Source organism: Botryllus schlosseri, chromosome 15 (assembly GCF_051294905.1).
Source record: "Botryllus schlosseri isolate E-star chromosome 15, Bs_hap1, whole genome shotgun sequence".
NCBI lineage: Eukaryota > Metazoa > Chordata > Ascidiacea > Stolidobranchia > Styelidae > Botryllus > Botryllus schlosseri.
Window position 1 is genome coordinate 22,225,128 of NC_137250.1, and position 22,361 is coordinate 22,247,488.

General features: G+C 41.1%; 1 protein-coding gene and 2 long non-coding RNA genes across 4 annotated transcripts; all 3 read right to left on the reverse strand.

Annotated features, from left to right (window-relative positions):
- Positions 1–5,326: 5,326 nt before the first annotated feature.
- On the reverse strand, positions 5,327–9,691 carry LOC145458133 (uncharacterized). Of its 2 annotated transcripts, none has more exons than XM_080336482.1 (2): positions 5,668–9,691; positions 5,327–5,570 (listed from the first exon to the last, which is right to left on the reverse strand). In XM_080336482.1, exons 1-2 carry the CDS (start codon positions 5,852–5,854, stop codon positions 5,494–5,496), a joined length of 264 nt encoding a protein of 87 aa, XP_080192608.1. In that variant the 5' UTR covers positions 5,855–9,691; the 3' UTR covers positions 5,327–5,493. Both variants share the same exon structure in this region; 1 of them encodes a protein (XP_080192608.1).
- Positions 9,692–9,721: 30 nt separating this feature from the next.
- On the reverse strand, positions 9,722–11,467 carry LOC145458152 (uncharacterized). The gene is made up of 5 exons (XR_013921081.1): positions 10,551–11,467; positions 10,455–10,487; positions 10,354–10,396; positions 10,256–10,295; positions 9,722–10,191 (listed from the first exon to the last, which is right to left on the reverse strand). It is a non-coding gene; the product is annotated as an uncharacterized LOC145458152 (long non-coding RNA).
- An 8,091-nt stretch (positions 11,468–19,558) lies between these two features.
- LOC145457946 (uncharacterized) lies at positions 19,559–21,354 on the reverse strand. Its single transcript, XR_013921014.1, has 2 exons — positions 21,179–21,354; positions 19,559–20,143 (listed from the first exon to the last, which is right to left on the reverse strand). It is a non-coding gene; the product is annotated as an uncharacterized LOC145457946 (long non-coding RNA).
- Positions 21,355–22,361: the final 1,007 nt, after the last annotated feature.

The following is a 22,361-nucleotide window of genomic DNA, read 5'->3' on the forward strand; positions in this document are numbered from 1 at the left end:
TAGATCCAGCGACATCTTTATAAAAACCTTGTCCTTGCACAAAACTCTCCGAGGCATCATGTGTATCATTCAACAACCGAGAGATATAAGCTTTGTACGCATGACAATTATCCGAATTTGTGATAACCTCATTTGAAATAGTTACATCGATTTGTTTGAAAAGAGAATCCAACATGTTATTGACCAGACCCACTTGTGTATCGTTTGCTAAATCAGTTCCATCGCGTTTAGTGAGCTTCAAACGTAATCTCAAGAACGTGTTTTGTAGATCCATATATCGATCCGTCCTTGGTAATTGTACTTCCATGACATTCCCTAAACTATGGGGTTTGACGACGACATATTGCGATTCCTCAATACTGGTTTGTGTGTGGGGTATACTAAATATGTTTAATCCCGAGTTATGACATTCTCTGGAACCCGCGTGCATCAACATAGTTCTTAGTCGAATATATCCTGCTGTTTACGACGACGTTTGGATGAAGTGTTCTTTGACTTTGTTTTTTTCCTTTTTATAGCTTTTGGGGTTAAAATTTTATCAATCACTCGACCGCCAGCTTGTTTACTTCTCTTGACGACACTAGACTTGATCGAATTACCCCGTAATAGATCTCTCGCTATTTCACCTCCAGTCCGTAACAATTGACCACCAGCATATTTCGCAATAGGTGTCACTAAACGACCAAGTGATTTAAACAAACTCCCGATACCGGAACCGGCTTGAACTCCACCACTAAAATATCCATAACCATCACCTGTCTGGTTATAATGACGATGGACAGAATGATGGTCACACGTGAAAACAACTTTCATAATCGCTTCCTAATGTTAAATGTAGCTTGCAATGAACGACTTATTATATTTATAGGTTCCCCAAACTCATCCCTGAGGTAAAGACATACAGAATCTACAACATCTTTTGAAACAGGGAAATAATACGGATTTGTCGCTACCCAATTATGCGTGACATCACTAGTTGTCAGTGGTATAACTCGTAATAAACGCGCTAACGTATCTCCAAGTAAGTGAGGGTGAATAATATCACAATACACAAACAAATATTGACCAATCGCCGGTTCGGTTAAAGTGAAATCGATCTCCATGAGGGCTAATTCACAATATCTCGTCGGGATGTTGTTGATGGTGAGTAGTCTGTGTTCAAAATCAACACCAAGCATAGAGGTGGTTAACGTCACTATTTTCATCGTGCGTGGAGTGTCAATGTGGTCTCTATATCATGTACTAACTGACCGTATTGGTCTCGGATGGTGATTTTTATATCGCGGATGTGGTTAATCGACACTGGGAAATAAAACGGTTTTTCATATACAACTTCTTGTCTCATACACATCTCGTTATTTACTTGGATCACACGAAGCAATTGACTCATGTAATCACCCACCGGATGATGTCGTAGTACATTGATATACACAAAAAGATATCTGAGGTGGGGTTGAGTTGGTTTAGGTTTGATCGACGTGACATTACATACTGGTGTCGACACTTGATCAACTACACTGAAATAATTCGTGAATATATCCGTGGGGTGGAGTGTGATACGTTTCGAGTAACGAATTCGGAAAAGTTCATCGTTGATTCTTTCGGTGAAACAGTGTTTGAAACTTTCAGCTAATATTCTTCGCGTCAACTCGAGGTTGTTTGCATAATTCCCAAGTGGTGTTAGGTACGCATCTACTATTCGATCTTTCTCATTATGTAGCTCCCAGAGTGCTTGATCGTGATTGATTATAATTCGATCAAGAGATTCACTGACAAAACTCATATCCATCAATGCGAGTTCATTACAAATAATTTCGTTCGGTAACACCACTGAGAATTCGCCCTGGGTGCCAGACAACGTGATGTAACTCATATTGAATCAACAGCTCTACGACGGAAGCGTAGGGTCACTGTCACTGGTGCTTTTCGAAATTTAATGGGGTTGCCAGCGGCATCACGTAGATAAATTCGTATTGTTCTAAAATTGTTTCTCGCTAAAGCAAAGAAGTATGGTTTTGGGAATATATTGATTTGGTTTTCATTCGGTTTAGCGGTTACAGTAACCACCCGTAAAAGTTGTTGCAGCTTGTTACCGTGTGGTCTTGGTTGTATCAGATCGCAATACACATAAACCTTATCAATCCGTTCCAACTTTATCGCGGGTGTAAATATAAATTCTACCACTCCGCGGCGACGGGATACAACACGTCTAAATGTTATTGTGTCCAACACAGAACCAAGTGGTATCAGTCCGTAAGGCTCGGGTGAATCATGTGTGGTACGGGGTACGTGTCTGGCGCTAGAGTCTGCGGCGTCGGTATTTATGGGTACACCCCGCTTGGGTCTTTTTTTACTCGTGACTAATCTTCTGAATGTGATTCTAAAGTCTCCGAATCCTTGTAAAATGAAAATGTCCCCCATGTAATATTTCTCGTACGATTCTAACATTTCACCGATGCTGTAATACGAGCCTTCGGGAATATAATACCGATCGGTGTATCCATTCGCATCGACAAATCCAAAACCGATACTTTTCGCTGTCACTTCAATTCGCGGTTGAAAATCATTGGGGAAGGTTAGCTCACATAATCCCAGCTCATGGCGACTCATTTCTAATTCTTTGTAAAGTTCCGTTTGAAAATCTGTGCTAGTATTCGGAAATTTATCCAAACTCGCATTCGAAGGTAGAGTCAACAACATTTTATTGTTTCTTTCAACATATACGGTGAGGTGATGGATTCGGTAATAAATACCCAAGTGAAGAAGACAGTAGCGTTAAATATATCTCACGATCCACCCCGACAGAAATTTGATATAATGAAAACACGATTACACACACTAACATACAAATCTGTACAATAAACACAATCTGGTTTTTCAGACTGTTCGAGACTTGACCCATGCGAGATGAGACGTTATCAGAATCCATAGTTTGGTTGAACAACATTTTCGGTGTCTATTTATACAAATCCGAGACCCAAGAATTAAATGTAGACGGATAACCCAACCATTTTACAAGATATTGCGTTTTCTTTCCTTTCCTGCGAGTAGACAGGATTTTTTCGATATTGTAAATATTATTATTTTTCGTTATTGGTTGTAACTCTTCACGCTGAAAGCGACCGTCTATAACTTCACCATGGTAGTCTTTCAATTGATAAGTAGGAGGGTCACCTTTACGACATTGAGATACGAAAAAGATTTCTTCGGTCCAACTCGCCAAGGCACTTTTTACAAAATTACCACGTGATTTCGAAATCCTGACGGGTGTGCCGATAGTTAGTTTGGGTTTTTTAGGGGTCATGTCGCCGTATAACCTATGGAAAATTTGTTCTTGATTTGAATAATCAACATCCGCTGGAGGACACCCTATAGCAACGTGAAAAGTAGTGTTATACCCCTGGCATATCTCGGACAGGACACTGACATAATTCAAAGTCTTATTATGCGTGAAATAACGGTATAACACTTGCTTCACAGTACGAATAACACGCTCGCATATCGATGCTTTCAGTTCACTATTTGTATGAAAATGTCGCACATTGTTATCTTTCAAGAAAGTCTGAAACGCACGATTGGTAAACTCAGAACCCTGATCACTTTGAATAACATGAGGTATACGATCCTTAAATATTTCCTTGAATCCGCGAATAATACCTTGCGAGGTTTTGTTTTTGAGTGGATACAGATATAAAAATCGACTGAAACAATCGATCGTCACCAACACATATTTAAAATTGTCGTTTTCTTTTGAAAGATTTTGCATATGCATGAGATCGGTTTGATACTGAACACCGAGACCGGATGTAATCACTCTAGGTCTCTTAAATTTCTTTCGGTAGGGAAAATGTTTTGTGTACGCGTCCTTGCTCGAAAGAAACTCCTTGACTTTGGCTCTATTCCGCCCTCTAGAGAATACGTATGCACCGCGATAACTACCGGGTAGCCCTGGCGTGAAATACTTAGTATGGCTCCCATCCGTATCGTCTCGGGGTCTTGGGTGTACGACCGCTTTTCGTCTTGGCATGCTGAGTCTTTACTTTGCTTCGTTGGCTACTCGGTGATGGTATAGGAATCCTTGATGGTTCACCCTTGATCAGGCGTCGCAGTGCGTCCAACTCACTAGCCGAAAATAGATTCCTTTGTTCTGATATATCGATTTTCATCGGTTGATTCAGTGTGTCGTGTTTTGTTTGATAACGATTTAGTGCGTCGTTATATAAGGCTAATTTTCGTTCTTGGGGTATGTTCATCTGTAATATGTCGCTCATACATTTGTCGATATCCAAATTCAATTTCTGAACGTCAGCTCCGTTGATCGGGCTCGGATTTATGAGGATTTTTTTAAAAGAAGTCATTTTTTGAAAAGATTACCGAGTAAACCAGTGACGACGGGTAGGATGCTTGATAATAGAGTCATAAACATACCCCCATGCTGGTTAACAATACGTTTTTTATGTCGAATGGGGATGTCTTTCCTGACAAGTCGACGTAAACTACATTTATGAGCTGATAGTCGCTTTCTTTTATACTTTGAAAGAGGGATGTTACCGTTTAAAATGTTCTTTGTACAATCGCATATACACTCGATCAATTCTTTGCTGGCTCCCGATATAATTTGCTTGCGTATCTCGGGTTTACTTTTATGTAGGAACTCTAGTGTGGGTATATGCCGCCGTGTCCGAGCTGGCACCTTCGTCATTTTGAGTTTAAAGTCGTCTCTGTGCTTGGCTATTTATACCAGCGGGCTATAAACCACCATGGTTTCACCAGGAAATATATTGGTCATAACTCGTCGATTTTCAGGCGCTTCTTGCGTGACATCAAGAAATAAATAACCATGAGGTCGTCTAGCAGCGTCACGATAAGCCTCTGTTAAAAATCTAGAGTTTGGGTACATTTGTCGACCAAGAAAACTGATCTGCTGTTGGTCGCGCGGATTCTTGAAAATCACCATATACGAACTCGAGAGACTCAAGTCACGTGCTCCTTTACCCTTGTGGTACAGGTTCTGTGTGATATAGCAAATTGACTTTGCCGAATGATGAGAAAATCTTGTAAAGTAGTCTGCAATTTTCGCTGTCTCAGTCATGAAATCATCCACTATAATCAAGGTGTCTTCAGAGCAAACCTTCAACTCTTCTAAAATATCTAGACCCGCGTGGAATTCTACATTATGCATCGTCTTGAAAACCTCCTGATAATTATTGTAACAATATACGACCCTGGATACACTAGGTTTAATCATTGATGTCGCATGCCTAATCAGCTTTGCAACAAAAGTAGTCTTCCCACTTCTTGAAGGACCACTCACAATACACGCGAATGGGTGGATCAATTCCATCATTTGTTGTTTATTGAAAACTCGATAAAGTGCATTTGTTTATATATCAACAAGGTTGGGAATATCCACTGTTGTAGTCATCTTGTTCTAGTGGAATATATAATCCCAGTAGAGTCCGATTTAACAATTTTCCACGGGTTATGAAATCTTCATCTGTCCCTCATCGTCAGTGGAAGTTGTAGTGTTACGAACGCTTTATTCAGGTCATCAAGCAGCTGATCCCAAGCTGCAAAATAATAAATCACATAAGAGGATTCATAATAAGAGAGGATTCATAGCGCTTTAAAATCTAACAGTGTTTCTATAACAACTATAGTATTCACCCTTGGAACACTCTTTCAAATCTTTATGTTGTCTCGACACGCGTTGTTCGTATAATTCATGCGATATCTCTCGATTCAAATACAGCTCCACGAAGTGTACATGATCGCGGCGTTGTACAAGTGTCTTTTCGTGTAACCGAGTCAGGTCTGGTTGTTCCAGAACAGATATTATGTAATCACTAGCCATCTGTAAAACAAGACACAGATTTCAGGAAATATTATTACTAAAACGTTTTAGTTACAAGTTGACATTTCGAAAACACCCACAGATTGTAAACAAAGTTTCACCTAAAACTATCAGTGTTCACCACAGGATTATGTTCACAATGACCAAGGGAATCATGTTTGCAAAAATCATCGGTTGTAGCATCGCTACTTTCAGAGTCAGAACGAGTTCGTTTCAAACTGTTTGCAACTCGATGTTGATCAAGGAAAAATTGGAATTTTCGATGTCGCTTGCGGGTTCTCAAGTAGGCTTGTCTCTCTTCGTGACCGAAAAGCGGTATCCACGAACAATTTCTTCCCAGGACCACATGATTTGTAAGCTTTGCTCTGTTGAATAGGATGTGGTTATCACTCGGCATCTTTCGATCAGGAAATTGTAGTTGAAGTAGCGCTTCTATGCAGACACTTCGGTCACGGGTCCATTTCTCGTCTAGTTCCTGACGGCGCGCCTTGGATCGATCGGGTATCGTGCGGTCTTGTGAGTTGTCGTCGGTACCGTGAATCGAGAGCTGTGTTAATTCCTGCTCCAGTTCAAGCGTCTCTTTGTGCAAACTATTTAAATCCAATTCTGACATTACTGACTCAATATATGAAATAGCGTTATCCATCTGGAAAACAAATGACACATCAACACATAAAAAATACAAATAAATCATAATAATAGCAGACACACAGATAAAATACAATAGCACACAAAATATACAATTACACATTCAATGGCAGGGTTGATACACCATCCTCGAGCACTCGGCGTTTGGCATAGAAATAGGAAAATGTTTTACGCTGTTGTTTGTATGTATAGACACCCCTATCTCTGCACCGAAACCCCTTGTTCACTCCCCCGACAGATTGCCTAGATGTCAAGACACCCAGGAAAGTTTCGAAATCGACTGGGTTGGATTTCTGGAGGCCTTTGGAAGCTAATTTTTTCTTTGGTCCATCACAAAAGTAATTTTTGGATTGGAGACCGCAGAAAGATGTACCACCCTCGTACTCCACTTTCATCAAACCCGGTTGACGAAGGTAATAGGCATACGTGTCTTTGCAACACTGTCGCGAACGGTCAAAAGAAACCGGATCAGCCAAAAACTCAGCTCGATGCTCGTCACAAAAATAGCGTGGAAACCAGTTCTCGTATTCCACATAAAATTCATCTCTTTTCTCGGGGATAAGGATATCGTCGAATGAGGCTGAATGCGAAAGATAGAGGGAGTCTGTGTCCATCATTAATAGCATGAAGCACTCGTCGCGGAAATATTTACACAAGCAGTCATAAAAAAACGAGAGCATCTTGAGCTTAGCATTGTTATAAACCCAGAACCCCACTTGAATACAGTTACCCCACTTGATCGTTTTAGGTCGCTTCGTTACTTCAAATAGATCAGCGTTCAATTCATCATATTTCACAAAAAAGCGATCCTCAACATTGACATCCAATTCACTTTTATCACAGTAGGTGGTTCGTTTGAATTTACGTGGATTCATCAAGACCCGACCATAGCTGCTGTTTCCGGCTAATTTTTGTGTCAGGGCAATAATCTCTAGGTTAGGGTCACGGTCCCCAGCGCGTCGACAGTCTGAGACATTTTTCGCAAAGTTGTCAAAACAGGTCTTTTTTGTGAATTCGACCGCCTCATGGATTTTTGATATAATCAATCCGTGCTCTACATACCACTTGATCAAGTCAGAGGTCAACAAGATTTTCTTGCCCCAGTATGAAGCAACTAACATGCGCGTGGGTTTGGTGAGTAATTTACGATCAATGGCAAACTGTTTCATGTGTCCTGACAAATGCTCGCGAGACACCATCGTATTTTTGAATATCGGACATAGTTCAACAAACTTCCTTTGCAAATGTTTTGGCGTAAAAATATCGACTGATAAACACCCAAAGAATGTACCGGTCATTACCATCTCCATCAATTTATGCGCGGTGACAGACTTGGTTCTATTCAATTGCGGTTGGATGCCATTAAGATATCGCACAATATCAGGATTTTCCTGTTTCTCCGTGCGCCAGTCACATTCCCATTTACATACGACTTGATAATTGAGGCTTTTGTAATAATCATGAACACGTTTAGTTCGTTCTCGACGTTCCAAGTCATCACAGCCAAATCTGCACTGATGTGCATGAAAATGACACCCAAGAAAAGACAAGATTACCCCCTGACCAGCTGAATTACGATAGAACCCATCGGCAGGATAATTACGAGCTCCTACGCGTATTTCAGGTCCATTAAAAGCATGGTGGACATGTACATTGTGAATGTGAGAATACCAGTTTAACCATTGAGCTGCTGTCCCCCCCCATTTCGGTGCGGTCTTCACCGGTTTGAATTTAGTACACTCAGCATCGAGTGGTTGCCAATGTACCGGGAAACCAGTTGGACTAGGTTCACTCAAAGCAAAAAGGTATAACGAATTGCTGTCCAGCCCTGTTACATGTTGGGTAATCTGAGCGTTTTCCTTGTAAAAAAATTCTTTGATTCGAGTTTCACCCTGTTTTTGATATCGATGGAAAATGACTGACGGTCCACCCACTAAATTGTCTCTGAATAGCGAAACCAGATCCTGGTGTTTATCATTGAACAAGGTAAAATCACGTGGGATGCTATTGAAAAGATGCCTCGATACAACCCCGGGTAGGGAGACAGCTTCTTTGAATATATCCACACTGAACTGACTTTTGAAAGATTGAAATTGTTTTTCTAACCCCTCAATGAAGTAGTGAGTATCGATTGCGTTGTACCATTTGAGATAATCACGTAAAGTTGTCATTTTGTTATCATTCCAAACCTTCAAACAGTTTTCATATTCAGCTGTGGAGATATTACGACCCTTTAGCGAGCTGTAAAAGTCGCTGTGGCTAGGAAGACTCGTATAATCCAGCTTTTCTAAACTAGTCAGAAACTCATACGGAAAATGACCCTTAGCGGCGCTACATTTGAAGGCCTTCAAATAAGCATCGTACGAGAACCCGGGTGCCAAGTAATTCACAATATCCAAAAATTTAAGTCTGTTAGTTGTCAACGAGAGGAAGTTGTTACCTCGTTTCAATACATTCAGATTTTCATCAACGAGTAAACCCATCAAGTACTCTTTGAGACAGTTCAAGTCATACCGACCACCATTGAACGACAAAACAGGGATTTGTTTTAAATATCGCATAAACTCCTCTTGTAAACGTTCAAGAGGTATTTTTCTTTCGGAAGGATCGAGCGCTCTCATTTCGGTAATTTTAGTTTCGAGCATGTCCAAGTAGTGTTGATATTCCGTCTGTAGCAACCTAAATGACTCACTTTGAATATCATGAAAATGATCAACCATTTCCGCACACAAGTCATTTGGGTCACCGTTCGAGACAATTACATACGGTTCCAAGAACCCTTCCACATTAGAAGAGATGCTAACCGAAATGGGAATATGTTTACACTCCCATGAAGTTTTGGAGGAATCTGGAATATCACACTTTTCAAACATGCTCTCTATGTCGAACGCGATACGGTATTTGAAATAACGAAGCTGGTGAGGAACAAACACCCCTTCTAAATCAAGCTTTTCAAAGATGTTCAGAGGAGGTGTATACACGCCACCTGGAAACACTTCAACGACACCCGTTGTACATTTGTGTCTGGTCAATTCATACTGTTCGTTAAATAATCGTAGACAAACATCACATTTATAGGTCTCTATATACCGCCTCATGTCAGTAATGAGACAGAAGTGTGCATGTTCTAAATGTAAGTACACAGGTTTCCCTTCAAACGTACTACGTCGGAGAGCGCTAGCTTTACCCTCGGTCTTGGTGTATTCAAATATAGCGACATTAAACAAATCCTCGATATCATCCAACATGTCAAGAGTCACACCGGATTCTACATTTACACCATATGCTGAAGTGAATTGTTGGGCCATTGCTTTGGTGTCTTTACCTATCGAGTGACCAATACAGCGAAAAGCGCAGAGATTGTCATTGTACCGATTCTTATTTTTCCGACGTGTAAATGGCATGATCGATTTCGACTGCGCAAGCCATGTCGGTAGTTTAATACCAACACAACCAATCAACACACCCTCGGTAGGATATTCATATAACTGCGGGTTGATCAGACAGATCGATTGGGTATCTGGGAAAACATCCGACCGCTTACGGTTCAAGTCGTGAATATTATACACACGGTTACTGTTCACTACATACGATTTCACCGCTTGCCAGTTCTGAGATGTCATTTGTTGTTTTTGGTTGTCGATCTCTGGCGGTGCGTGTTCTTTATGATTCCAAAGGTGTCGAGTCATCTGTAAAAATTGATACCGCGTGGTTACATTCAACACTTGGGAATATTAAACTAGTGTTACTTACAATGCGGTTTCTTTTTCGGTATCTTCCTTGGATCTTTATACTAAACAAGTAACACGTCAAACTATGTCACTAACATAGTAATATAACAGATAACTCACCAGTAGACTTGTGTATCCCACTTAATCATTGAGTTCGCTTTGTCTGTTCAACAACAAAATCATTACATCATGCTTAATAGTTCTACACAGTAATAACTCACCGTTTCAATTCTTTAATCCCACGCTCGTTTTGTCTGGTGGATAAATAAATAACAAATTATATTCATAAATCAAAGTATTCGCATCGAATAACTTACCTATTAAACCCTTAATCCTGTGTCAATGTAATCTCTATATGTAAACTATTCAAATCTAATGACATAACCGACTTGAGATATGAAATAATGTTATCCACCTGGAAAACAAACGATACATTAACAAACAATAAAAAAAATCATATTAAACAAACAAAATGTACAAATATATCCAAATAACACCACACGCAATACATACAAGTACATCTCAATAAAATTCAATGACGGGATCATTTTCTTGGATCATTATGAGAATGATTGAGATCATGAAAAGACACATCGGCGTCTTAGTTTTTCGACGTATAAATAAATGATTGTGCAAGTCCTGGTGGTATTTCGATATCAGCTCAACCAATCAGTAAACGACTCGTAGGGTATACATAAAACTGGACATTAGTCAGACACACTGGTAGTGACTTTGTATCTGCTCGAGAGTTTTGTAACAAATCAAGTGCGGTTTCCAGGCGAATAGATTCAACAAATTCATCAAACTCAGATAGTGTTGAAATTAGCGCTGGTGTTTCTAATACACTATCGACGTTCGCCGACGCATGAAAATAACGAAATCGCAGAGTCTCAGTGTGATATAAAATAAAGGCATGTGCGTAGTTCACTTTAAAGGTATGTGACTCAGAGAAAAATATAGCTTGTATATCACGGAAAACATCCGCTAGCTCCCGACCGATGACTCGAATATTATACACATGACCAGTCTTTTTCACTACATACGATTTTATCGCTTGCCAGTTCTGATTTACAACTTCTTGACGTTCGTCCCCAATCTCTGGTGGCGCATTCGGTTCTTCGCGAACACGATTCCGTCTGCGTCGACTCATCTGTAAAATTAATAACACGCGGTCAAATTCAGCACTTGGGGAACATTAAACTAGTCTTACTTACAATCTAGTTTCTTTGCCGGTGTCTTCGATTCTTTATGCTTAATAAAACAAGCAACACATCAATCTATGTCCACTAACGTTGTGTTATAGCGGATAACTTACCAGTAGACTCGTGCGTTCAACTTGAGTTTGCTCTGTCTGTCAACAACATAGAGAATTACATCATGTTCACTAGTTCTAAACAGTAATAACTCACCTATGCAATTCTTTACTTCAATTCTGACGCTTGTTTTGTCTGTAGGATAAACGAATAACATATTATATTCATAAATCAAAGTAATCGTGCCGAATAACTTACTAATTAACTCCTTATCCGGCAATCTGCGATCGAATATACCCAACCAGTAAGCCACGTTGTTCACCGCTCGACACCCGGAGAGAAAGACCTAAACCGCTGATTCGAGATTACAAGAGCACCAGCGCCGCTAGTGGTTGTGCTTTTAGAAGCTATTGTTTATTTATGGCTCTAATGTAAAATCTGAAACGGAAAACAGAAATTGAGAATAGACACTCACAACAATGAAAATCATTCAGCCCAATCACAAATTATACTTCAATTTCGTTCTAATTTCTAGAAGTCGATGCAAGTACTCATCGGTTGCGGTATTTAATTCAGGCTGAATCTCATCAAGACTCCAACGCTGACCCTTGACAGTAAGCAATCGTTTGATGTCAGCCATGAGCTTTGTGACAGTCAAATTTTTTTTCTCCGTCAACGAATCAACATAACATAGTATTGAACCTAAATGCGGTTTAACAACGTCAATAGTCTGGAGGTAGGTGACCATCTTGTCAACTGTGTATTGACATAACTTTTCTTCCTGCTTCTTTTTTCCCTTCACGTCGTCGCGAAAATCATCGTCACTCGCACTTTTAGATTTCACAGGTTTCTTACCAACCTTCTGTCTGGGTTCGGTACGATTCAAATTTTTCGATTTCCCATTGCGAAGCTGTTTAGCCGGTGGTATGCCCGCCGTTGTCGATGTGGTTCTTTTTCGAGTCGGCTTGCCGGTTGATACAGATTTAGGAGTATCAGTCGCCGATAGCAACCCCGCGGGGCGCGGTATCGTCATCCCAGAAGTCGACGGTTTCTCGGGATTCGGTAATTCGTTGCTAACGGCTGTCTCGTCGGTCGGTACACACGGTATCGTCACCAAGTTCGTGAGATCGTTAATCGCGCTTTCTCTAGCTAGTTGACCCGACTTCAACCACGCCTGGCGCGCTATATCTGTATAGTTTGACTGCATTTCGATCGTTGCCGTAAGGTCGCGTTCTGCGGATTCAACTCTTAAATCCGGTGTCATCAGATCACCAGGATTAATCACTTCAAAGATATCCGCGTTCTCTTCAAATTGCGATTCGAATGCATTTGGTTCATAACCAAATTTGTCAAGATTATCTATCTGAACCTCGGCCATTGTATAATAATTAATCTAACTGCTCCAACCAACGTTTATGTCTGCGACAGCGAAGTATAACAATCGACTCGTGGGTGTTGGCTATTTATAGATTTAATTTGATAGTAGCACGCGGTTGGATGGAAAATAATTCGGCGTGCAGGTCATTCGAAATATAGGTCGCACGCACACTGCGTAATCCTCAGAACCGATCGCGTTTCCGACTTTCAGAACCGGACGTATTTAGTGTGTCACAGATCAAAACGTCGCTACAGATATCTGATTTTTCAAAATCGCACAGCGCACTGCGCTTTAGTGAATTTCCTGTTTAGCGCAACGGCCGATTTTTATTGCGCCACACATGTCAAACGCACCCGCCAACATCTGTTTTTTCGAAATCTGAGCGGTGTATTTCACCATTTTAACACATTGTGGTGTCATTCTCATGGTTTACTTTTTCAGTTGATAGTTACATATACTCGTTATGGCAACTAGCGCGATTATTGAGAATTATCTTCTGTACTATCATAACTTGACAACCCCCACATTGAGCGAAACGGAAAAATTCATTCACGGAGTACTAGATTTCTATGTACATGGAGAAAACGTGAGCCGTGTTCGAAAGTGCGATTTTACCACATTAGTTAACTCGATTCGATCATACGGCATCGACTGGAATGGGGTTTTTAGTGTCATAAGCATTGCGGCGATGAAAAGTGACATACGTACCCTAGCGGTGTACAGAGATTTAGCAACAGACATCTTGAATACTCACTACAGTACATTGATAAGTGACTGGGTAAGAAGAAAATTCATTCGTGTCGTTTGTCGCTTGTGAACGGTATCATTTCTTACAGAACTCCTGTAAAGTTTATTTCAATCCAAGTCTATTCACGCGGGTCATCAGGATTATACAAAGACTGTTAACTCACTCAATACCACCCACCTAATTCTATAAATATCGACGGATTTGTTGATGACTCTCACTTTACCAAACGATATGGCATCGAACAGCGTCAGCAGTATGCAAGTCGGAGCAGTTTCAAATTTTCACGTCGGTGTCAAATTCGTCTCATCACCCAAAAGAGGTGGCGTTAGTCAATATCTGAAAGGTATATTCATCGACGGTAATAAGGAAGAGATATCTTTCACGTGTTTCAATCGTGAATTGTTCGGGGTCATTGAGAAAGCATTCTCCAAACGAAAAAAACTCATGGTCAAATCCGGTTGGGTCCAAATTGACAAGTTTACTGGAAAACCTGCTGTATTACTGGGACGGGCTTCGTCAGTAACTCTACATGGAAAATCGAGACATACGACTGAAGAATACCCATTATTGACCTGTGAATCGGTATACGGAAATAAAGATGAATACGTATCGATCGCCGCTACTTGTGTTTCTCGAGAGGAGAAGATGGTCAATTCTGGTGCCGGAAAGGAGTTGAAATTATACAGTTTTACATTAAAAGACGATACCGGAGAGGTGGTTTTGGACCAATGGAACAAAACCTCGCTCGTACCCGGGAAGAAATACCAACTCACTCGTGTTAAAAACTGTGTCGGCAGCTTGAAAATCGATTCGTTAACTAGACTTGTTGAATTGAAAGAATAGTTTGCATATTTCTATACCACAATACAATATTTCATTTCACGTAAAATGTATGACCTATGTGTTTCGATAACTGGGTTAGTGCAGTGTTGTTCTACTGATCGAGGTGTGAAAATTGCGCTATCGCGGTGAAGTCGCGACTGTGAACAGCAGACTATTTTGTAGGCACGAAGCAGCGAATAAGCCGAAAGTATTATTCAGCTAGCAATCAATAGCGAGGAAAGAGAACACGATCGGTCACTTGACACGACTAAACTACGACATCATATATCATAATTTACGATCAAACTATTTCGCACTGAATGGAATAGTGTAATAATCGATAGTAGCACACAGCTGCACGGGTAACAATTCAGCGCGCAGGTCATTCGAAATATAGGTCGCACGCACTGCGTAAATCCTCTTACAAGCCGCGTTTCCGTTTGTGTGGTTATTGTTGGTGACTATTCAACACCACGCGAGAGAGATGCCTGAAAGTACGAAATAGCCGCTCACGACCCCCGCCATAAGAAATAAGAGCCGCTTGCGACCGATCCCTATACTGAAAAGGGTTACCGTGCGACCACAAGACACAATAGCCGCTCACCACCCCCGCCATAAGACAAAAGAGCCGCTCACCACCCCCGGTTTTCCAGCCGCTCACGACCCCCGCCATAAGAAATAAGAGCCGCTCACCACCCCCGCCATAAGACGCAATAGCCGCTCACCACCCCCGCCATAAGAAATAAGAGCCGCTCACCACCCCCGGTTTTCCAGCCGCTCACCACCCCGCCCATAAGAACCCCTGCCACCGGTTGACCGATCTATATAACTACTTAGGTTTAGTATTAAAAGCTCCATCGAATCAATGCATCACAAGATTGCGATTTAATAAAAAGATAGGAACGTGTCGAACGACAAGGATTAGTCTTTGATATCAGACACCCGCTACCCCAGCACGCATGCTATTTGTGGCACGCGAGATGATCTTTCATGGCACGCCAAATGATTTGACGTAAACGACATATTATCACCATATTTTAGCCAAAAGTGAAAGAGCAGTTTTTAAAATGTACGAAGCTCATAGGTGACTCAAACATATTTCTTAAATCAACATCAAATAGAGTCTTTTGGAGGCAGATTTTACTTATCTTGAGTTTTTTACGCGCTTCGCGCGATATATTGGAACCTGATTTCTTGATTATAATGTGGGAGCCCCCCCAAAATATTTATAATGTACAGAATTGAGTCCAACCGTTATAGCAATTATGGAAGAACTGCAACTTAACATCGTATGAAACCGTTCGGATGCTTTAGTGTAGGAGTATGTACTGTGCAGCCTGTGCGGACACGCGACTATTAAATGAGCCGGCATTTCGGCGCTGGTCATTTTCACGCTGCAGTAGACACGACATATAGACGTTATGTTTCAGGTGCGGTGCGGTGTGTGCGCTGACAAAATGATTGGCGGCGATAAAACCTTGAAAAAAAAAATAACCGCCGCATATTCGTTCATTGGTTTATTAGCAATTTTATCAGTTCAATACACCACAAAAATGCGATACAATGAAAAGATAGGAAGGTGTCGAAGCGACTTGGAGTAGTCTATGGAATCAAACACCCACCTTGGCCACCCTGGCCAAAACGTTCGACATTGATATGTCCACTGTCTGAAATGACCAGCGCCGAATAGTCTAGCGCAGTGGTTCTCAACCGCCGGTCCGTGACGACATTCCTGCCGGTCCGCCAGGTAAATTACGATTTTATACCTTAATTTCTAGATGCAATGTTGAAGGCTGGTCCATTGTTAAAATAAAGAAACATCAAATCTCAAACTGATTCAGAACTTCGAGAGGTAACATTAGGTCTGGAAGCATGTTCGATTTGACTTAAAGTTCAAGACGTGTCATTTGACGACATGCGAGCGACAAGTACAAAACAAATACCAGCTGACTCGTCGCTAAACAGCACAGTTTGCACGATCATTCGTTTTCGATTCATTCGTTTGTGCATGTCCGTAATTGGGGCACCCCAAAACGCCCAATTGGAGAGTAGCCCAGCTTGAAAGGGGCCCAAAAGCATTTTGAATGAACACATATCATAGCGTGTTAAAAAAACTTTTCCAACATCTTTTAAATTCGTTTCGCGCTTTGCGCGACTTGGTGTCACTGAATGTCTGGCTTATTAGGTGCCTGTCTCCAAGAAATACTCATGATTAATAGAAGTAGGTATTTCGACGTCAGGCATTACCGCGCCACTACATACCAACGCATAATGAAGTTTAGGCTAACATGGGACTGCGAGAAAGGTGTGCTAAAATTCGGCAGCGAGTAATCCGATTCAGTCATGAATGATAGAACATTTCCGCTATTGCTGCGATTAAGCTACATAAACTCTCTGTTTACACAAAGTAGAATGAATGTGCTCACAAGTACGGGTGAAAACATCCACCCAACTGTGGGGTCTGGGGACGGAGCCCCCGGAGGCTTGATCTATCGCATTGTGGGGGCCTAAGACCTACGTCGTTGGGTTTGGCTGACGAAGTGCTTTTCGGCCCGGAATTGCGGATGGGCGGTATAGCTGTTGTAAGGTGTATTCGTGCGGCGCGTTTTATTTGTAGTTGCCAGAGTGGCCGCGTCTGGTGGTAGTGGACAATGAGCAAGGTAGCACGGTAAGGTGCTTGGTTCGGCTCCGAAATGCTTCTTCTCTCGATATTGTCAGACAGAAGAATATTATTCGAGTTGGCATGCTGGTCGGTTAAATCCATGGCCGTCGGCGCCAAAGACTGTAAACGACTCTCGGCATTAGCACGTTTATCTTGACAAAGCAATTCTACCTCGACTCAGCAGACTCAGAACCATAAAATCACATGAATGCCATCATGAAGATAATTAAAGTCACTCTCTAGCACCATATAATTGCAAAAACCGGTTGCATACGTTACATCTTGGCTTCATTTCCATTTTTGAAAGTCTACCAGTCCGCCAGACATTTTTTGAAATTTCACCGGTCCGCGAGGTGAAAAAGGTTGAGAACAACTGCTAGCGCCCGCAGCTTGAGCCGCGCGTATCAAATGAGACCTACCGATGAAAATAATGAGTCCACCCCCCAATCCCGCGACTAATTGAAAATTTGAAATCGTGCTCGTCTCACGAAAGTAGATATTATTTTAGTTTCGTTTTAGCGAAGTAAATATGTCCGATTAAGATCCGGTAATATCGAGAGCTGTCATCACATATGCGGCCGAGGGGGTAAAATACTATAGACATCCTCCTCTAAATCAGATCAAAGGTTCCAATGCTAAGGACACAGATTATTGTTCAGTGCTTACTTATTTTATTGCAATCAACTGCCAATTTCAATCATCCTGGTTTGAGAATGTCCCGCCAGGTGTTCGTGACCAGAGTAAGTCTGGTACCACTTGATCCTAGCGCCCAATGCAAAATCACAGTGTATTGAAAATGCTACGAAGTGGAAATTAAGTGATATCTACCTCACTGAATCAATGGCGTTGGAAGTGTATATTCGTCTGGTACCGGACGAATAAATTGGACACTTTATCAGGCTATTCGTTCGGCTGACCTATGGCAGCCACCCTAAATGTTAGTATCCCCCAATCAGACACATATCTATATAGCAGATACTGACGTCTGTAGTGTAGGGTTGCCGATATTCGGTACGACGCCGGACCTTGATGGATGACACAGCTGCCGTTTCGTATGTCGTGCACGGATAATTGCAGTGTCGTAATGACTGGATTACCATTTTCTTGCTAATGAATTTCTTGCTAATGAATTCATTGCAGCCACCGATTTCTGAGCTGATCAACGAGTGGTATCGAAGGGGCGCGAGCTATTGCGCCATCTAGTACTGGCGATTGCACACCAGACATGACAACATAGAGGATTTACGGGACACATCAGTAACCAGACCACGGTAGCGAATAAATGACAGTCAACCGAGGTCTGTAAAAAGCTTCACATTGTCCCAACCGTCCGGTTGCCTGGACCATCTCTGTTCCATGTATGTCAGTAAAACTTAGCGTGCTAACAGTAGAAACGTGTCTCTCTCGGTGTGCGAGTAGATATAGTGGGTCGAGGAACTCAGATATGGGTCACGCTCTGAATGGTTTGTGAACCACTGATATATGTCTAGCGAGGAAACACTCGAAGGGACCATTTGAATATATGCAACGCAGTGCGTGTATAAGATTAAGTAGTCCAGTCATATAATATAATGCGTCATTCAGTGCGCAAGTCTCGACTCTGCATACAAGTAAACACATATTTTATTGTCGAAGTCATGGTATATTTGAATCAAAATGCTCCACTCACCTAAAATATATGGTGATCAACTGCTATTGATACGATATAAATGAAAATCAATTTCAACAATTCATATTCCCGTCTGTACAGCACGGGCTGTCATTTTACTCAGAAATCGATGTGATTGATAGCAGAGTTGACCAACTAGACATATTTCAGCCTTTTCATATTAGATAAGAATTATAATTATAGCTTCACAGTTTTTTCCAAATTAGACTAGAATTGAAATGATGGCTACACAGTTTATTTTTCCAAATTGGATAGGTATTAAAATTATTGCTTCACAGTTTTTTTCCAAATTAGATTAGAATTAAATTATAACTACGCAGTTTCTTTTCAAATTAGTCTAGAATTAAAATTAGAGCTACTCAGTTTTTGTTTCCAAATTAGACTTGAACTGGCATTATAGCTACACCTGTTTTTCAGTCAGACTAGAATTAAAATGATAGCTACGCAGTTTTTTTATACAAAATTAGACAATAATTAAAACTGTAGCTACACATTTTTTTAATTAGAATATAATTTAAATGACAGCTATACAGTTTCTATTCAAAATTAGACTAGAATTAAAATTATAGCTACACATTTTTTTTCAAATTAGACTATATCTAGCATAATAGCTACGCAGTTTTTTATTCAAAATTAGAGACTAGAAATAAAATTATAGCTACATCTTTTTCAAATTAGGCTTGAATTAAAATTACTGAATTCGCGAAAACTTGGAAATGGAATCAAGTTCAGTTCGTAACAAATTAGAGTTTTTTTTTCGGTTAAGCAACACAGTGTCAAATGTCTGTACAGCAGGCTATAGGTTCGTTTCGCACGATACCGTTCTGCGGCAGCACTTTTGAGAAAACCAGAAGTTGGACTAGAACTAAAATTAGAGCATACAGAAACATTTAACATTACCGAAGTTCCGGTCCAATCAGTTTAATGAGACAACTAGAATTATGCATATGTCCAGGTCTGGTTGATAGGAATAAATACATACTGTAGTTCAGGGAATTTACATCACGTCGTGGGATAGTATGATGCTAGGGGAGGTGACACTGCAGGGTAGACGGCATGCGGTAAGTAGGTCGGTGGAGCATTGGGATATTGGATAATATTTGGAGCTGGCATCTGCTGCCGCTGGACTCTAGGTGTTGTGACTGGAGTCACAGTAGTGACCGACCCTAATTCTCGATTCGCAATCCTGTGGTATTTAAAACCTTTATACAAAAAGAACAATGCCACCAAAATCAATGGGACGCCTATGGCGATAAGTCCCTGCGTATCAAACACGGAAGCCGCGGCTACGAGTGCGATTCCGCTCCACAGCACGAGCATTCCGAAAGCTCCCATACATCTTGCTTGTATTCGTAGATGCTCCGGGCGTTTCGCGCGTCTGCATAAAAGCATAAGTATTAACAACTTATATGGAGGATATCTCTCAAGGTTAAGGCGGCAACTCGCCGCTTCAATAATAGTATTCCAAACAATAAGCCGGATGCGTTTGAAATCGTCATATTTGGAATCGACTTTGCCCTCACACTTGAAACGATAGCACCTTACACCACTGTAGAAAGCGAAGAAACATGATCGTCACCCACACCACGTAAACGCATCTCTCCATGTGTCACGTATTAAATGGTGGACATTAGGGTTATCTGACCACCCCCTTACCAATGTGGAGACGGCAGCGATCTCCATGCAACTTTTGTTATTCCAAACACTGTGGAATATAAACTGACATTGGCCTTTGACAACTGCCCATTAGTTCTTTTGGTGGTGGTTCTCAAACTTTTGAGACACGTACCGTTGATGATGCTTTAATGCAGGCCCTCGGTAAGAGAACCACTGTGTTGCAGAGTGTTCAGTGTCTGCCTATTTGATGCAGTGTTAAACATTATAATACTGTCCCGTTTTCTCCGGCATGTGGGGAACAATGGGACAAAAGAGGCACGTTGTTTCAAGTGAATGCACTTTCGTTATTTCTTCGTATTTTTTATTCTTTTAAATTGAAAATATGCGTTTTCTGTTCGTTCATCCTCTCGTTGAAGCTAATTTGTATTTCTTGTTTCGAAATTACTTTACGACGAAAAATTTGTCATTCGACCCATTGTACAACACATTTCCCTATTCGTTGGATATCGAACCGTTAACTAAACTCCATGCGGTATATCTTTTAGCACTGCAGTTATCTGTTATATTGCATGCCACACTCAAAGTCAATAGCGTCGGCATAAATTACCCTCTGCATTTCGACAGCCTGGACGCGAATCCAGTCTCCGATTCCCTTGCATTTCCCTATGCATACATGGGAAGTGGACAACTGTTTTTACTCTTTGGTTTGAAGCAATTCAAATAATATAGCAAATATCAGGCAAATGAAGTGAACTTCATCTAGCACGAATTAGTCGGTAAGTTATAGCCTACTTACGGCGTCCGCCACCGCATCTCTTCAAAGCTGCAATTTCAATAGAAAAGATCGAATTGAAGTCAAAATCCCAAAGGACACTTGGGTGGCTTCGATCTCTGAGTCTCCTGCGCTCCACTTTACGTCTTTTTATCATGAAGGGAAACTTTCAATACAAGGCAAGCTTGGATTAATGGAATGCACAATAAGACATTGTAATTGTTTATAGGTATTCATGGTGATTTAGCACCAATTGTCATGTTACAATGGGTCGGTATTAAATTGTTCGCGATGATTCAACTGCCAAGCAATTGAGCAATAGTGCGGCGCACTGTTGTTGGTTAGGTATCTATAGTTGCTCTGCGCTTTTGTACGGTAATGAGTATGGCCTAAATATTCTGAACGCTAACATAAAATACCGTCGAGAATAGGCCGCGGAGCCCTGTTGACATGGATACTTCAACTGCCAAATCGCAACCTACGCCATCCGTACATTTCATTGACATTCAATATCGAGTTCTCTTAACAATCAATCATAACTAACAGAATTCTTTGCCAGCGCGGCTTATTGTAGACACATTATCAACGCTTGTACAACATGCGTTGCGACTTTTTAAGGACTTGATGCAATCAAGTTACAATGACATTTGAAGGAAATCTGTTTGGAACGATTTTAGTCGTTGATAGTCCCTGTCCTGCGATTTCTACAGAGTTGTGACTTTGAAATAACGTGTATCTTGCTATCTTTGAATTATATAGACCTAAAAAGTCATAAGCGCCAATTCGTATGTGTGAGCCATTACAAGTACAAAGTTTTGTTGGTGTTTGGGGTATGGGGAGTTTGGTACCTTGGTACCAATGTTCCCTCTGATTTTTGAGGAGTCTGCGCACACTCCCCAACTGACTGCGCAGACCCTTGGACAACAGTGCGTAACGAATTTAGAAAAGGTCATCACTTCGGATTTTGTTGTGCACAACTTGGATTTTCTGTGCGCAGAGACCGTGTCAGCACTGCGCATTTGCGTACGTGCACACTGCACAGCTTATAGAGGGAACATTGCTTGGTACCCAGTATGAATGAAGTGGAGAGTTCAAATATGTACCTTTTATGTTACCTCAGAGAATATATGAAGGTCCTACACCCCAAAGGTGATTTGTAGCTTTGTGTATTACACGTTTTCTACGCTATGACAAGACCGATCAGGTT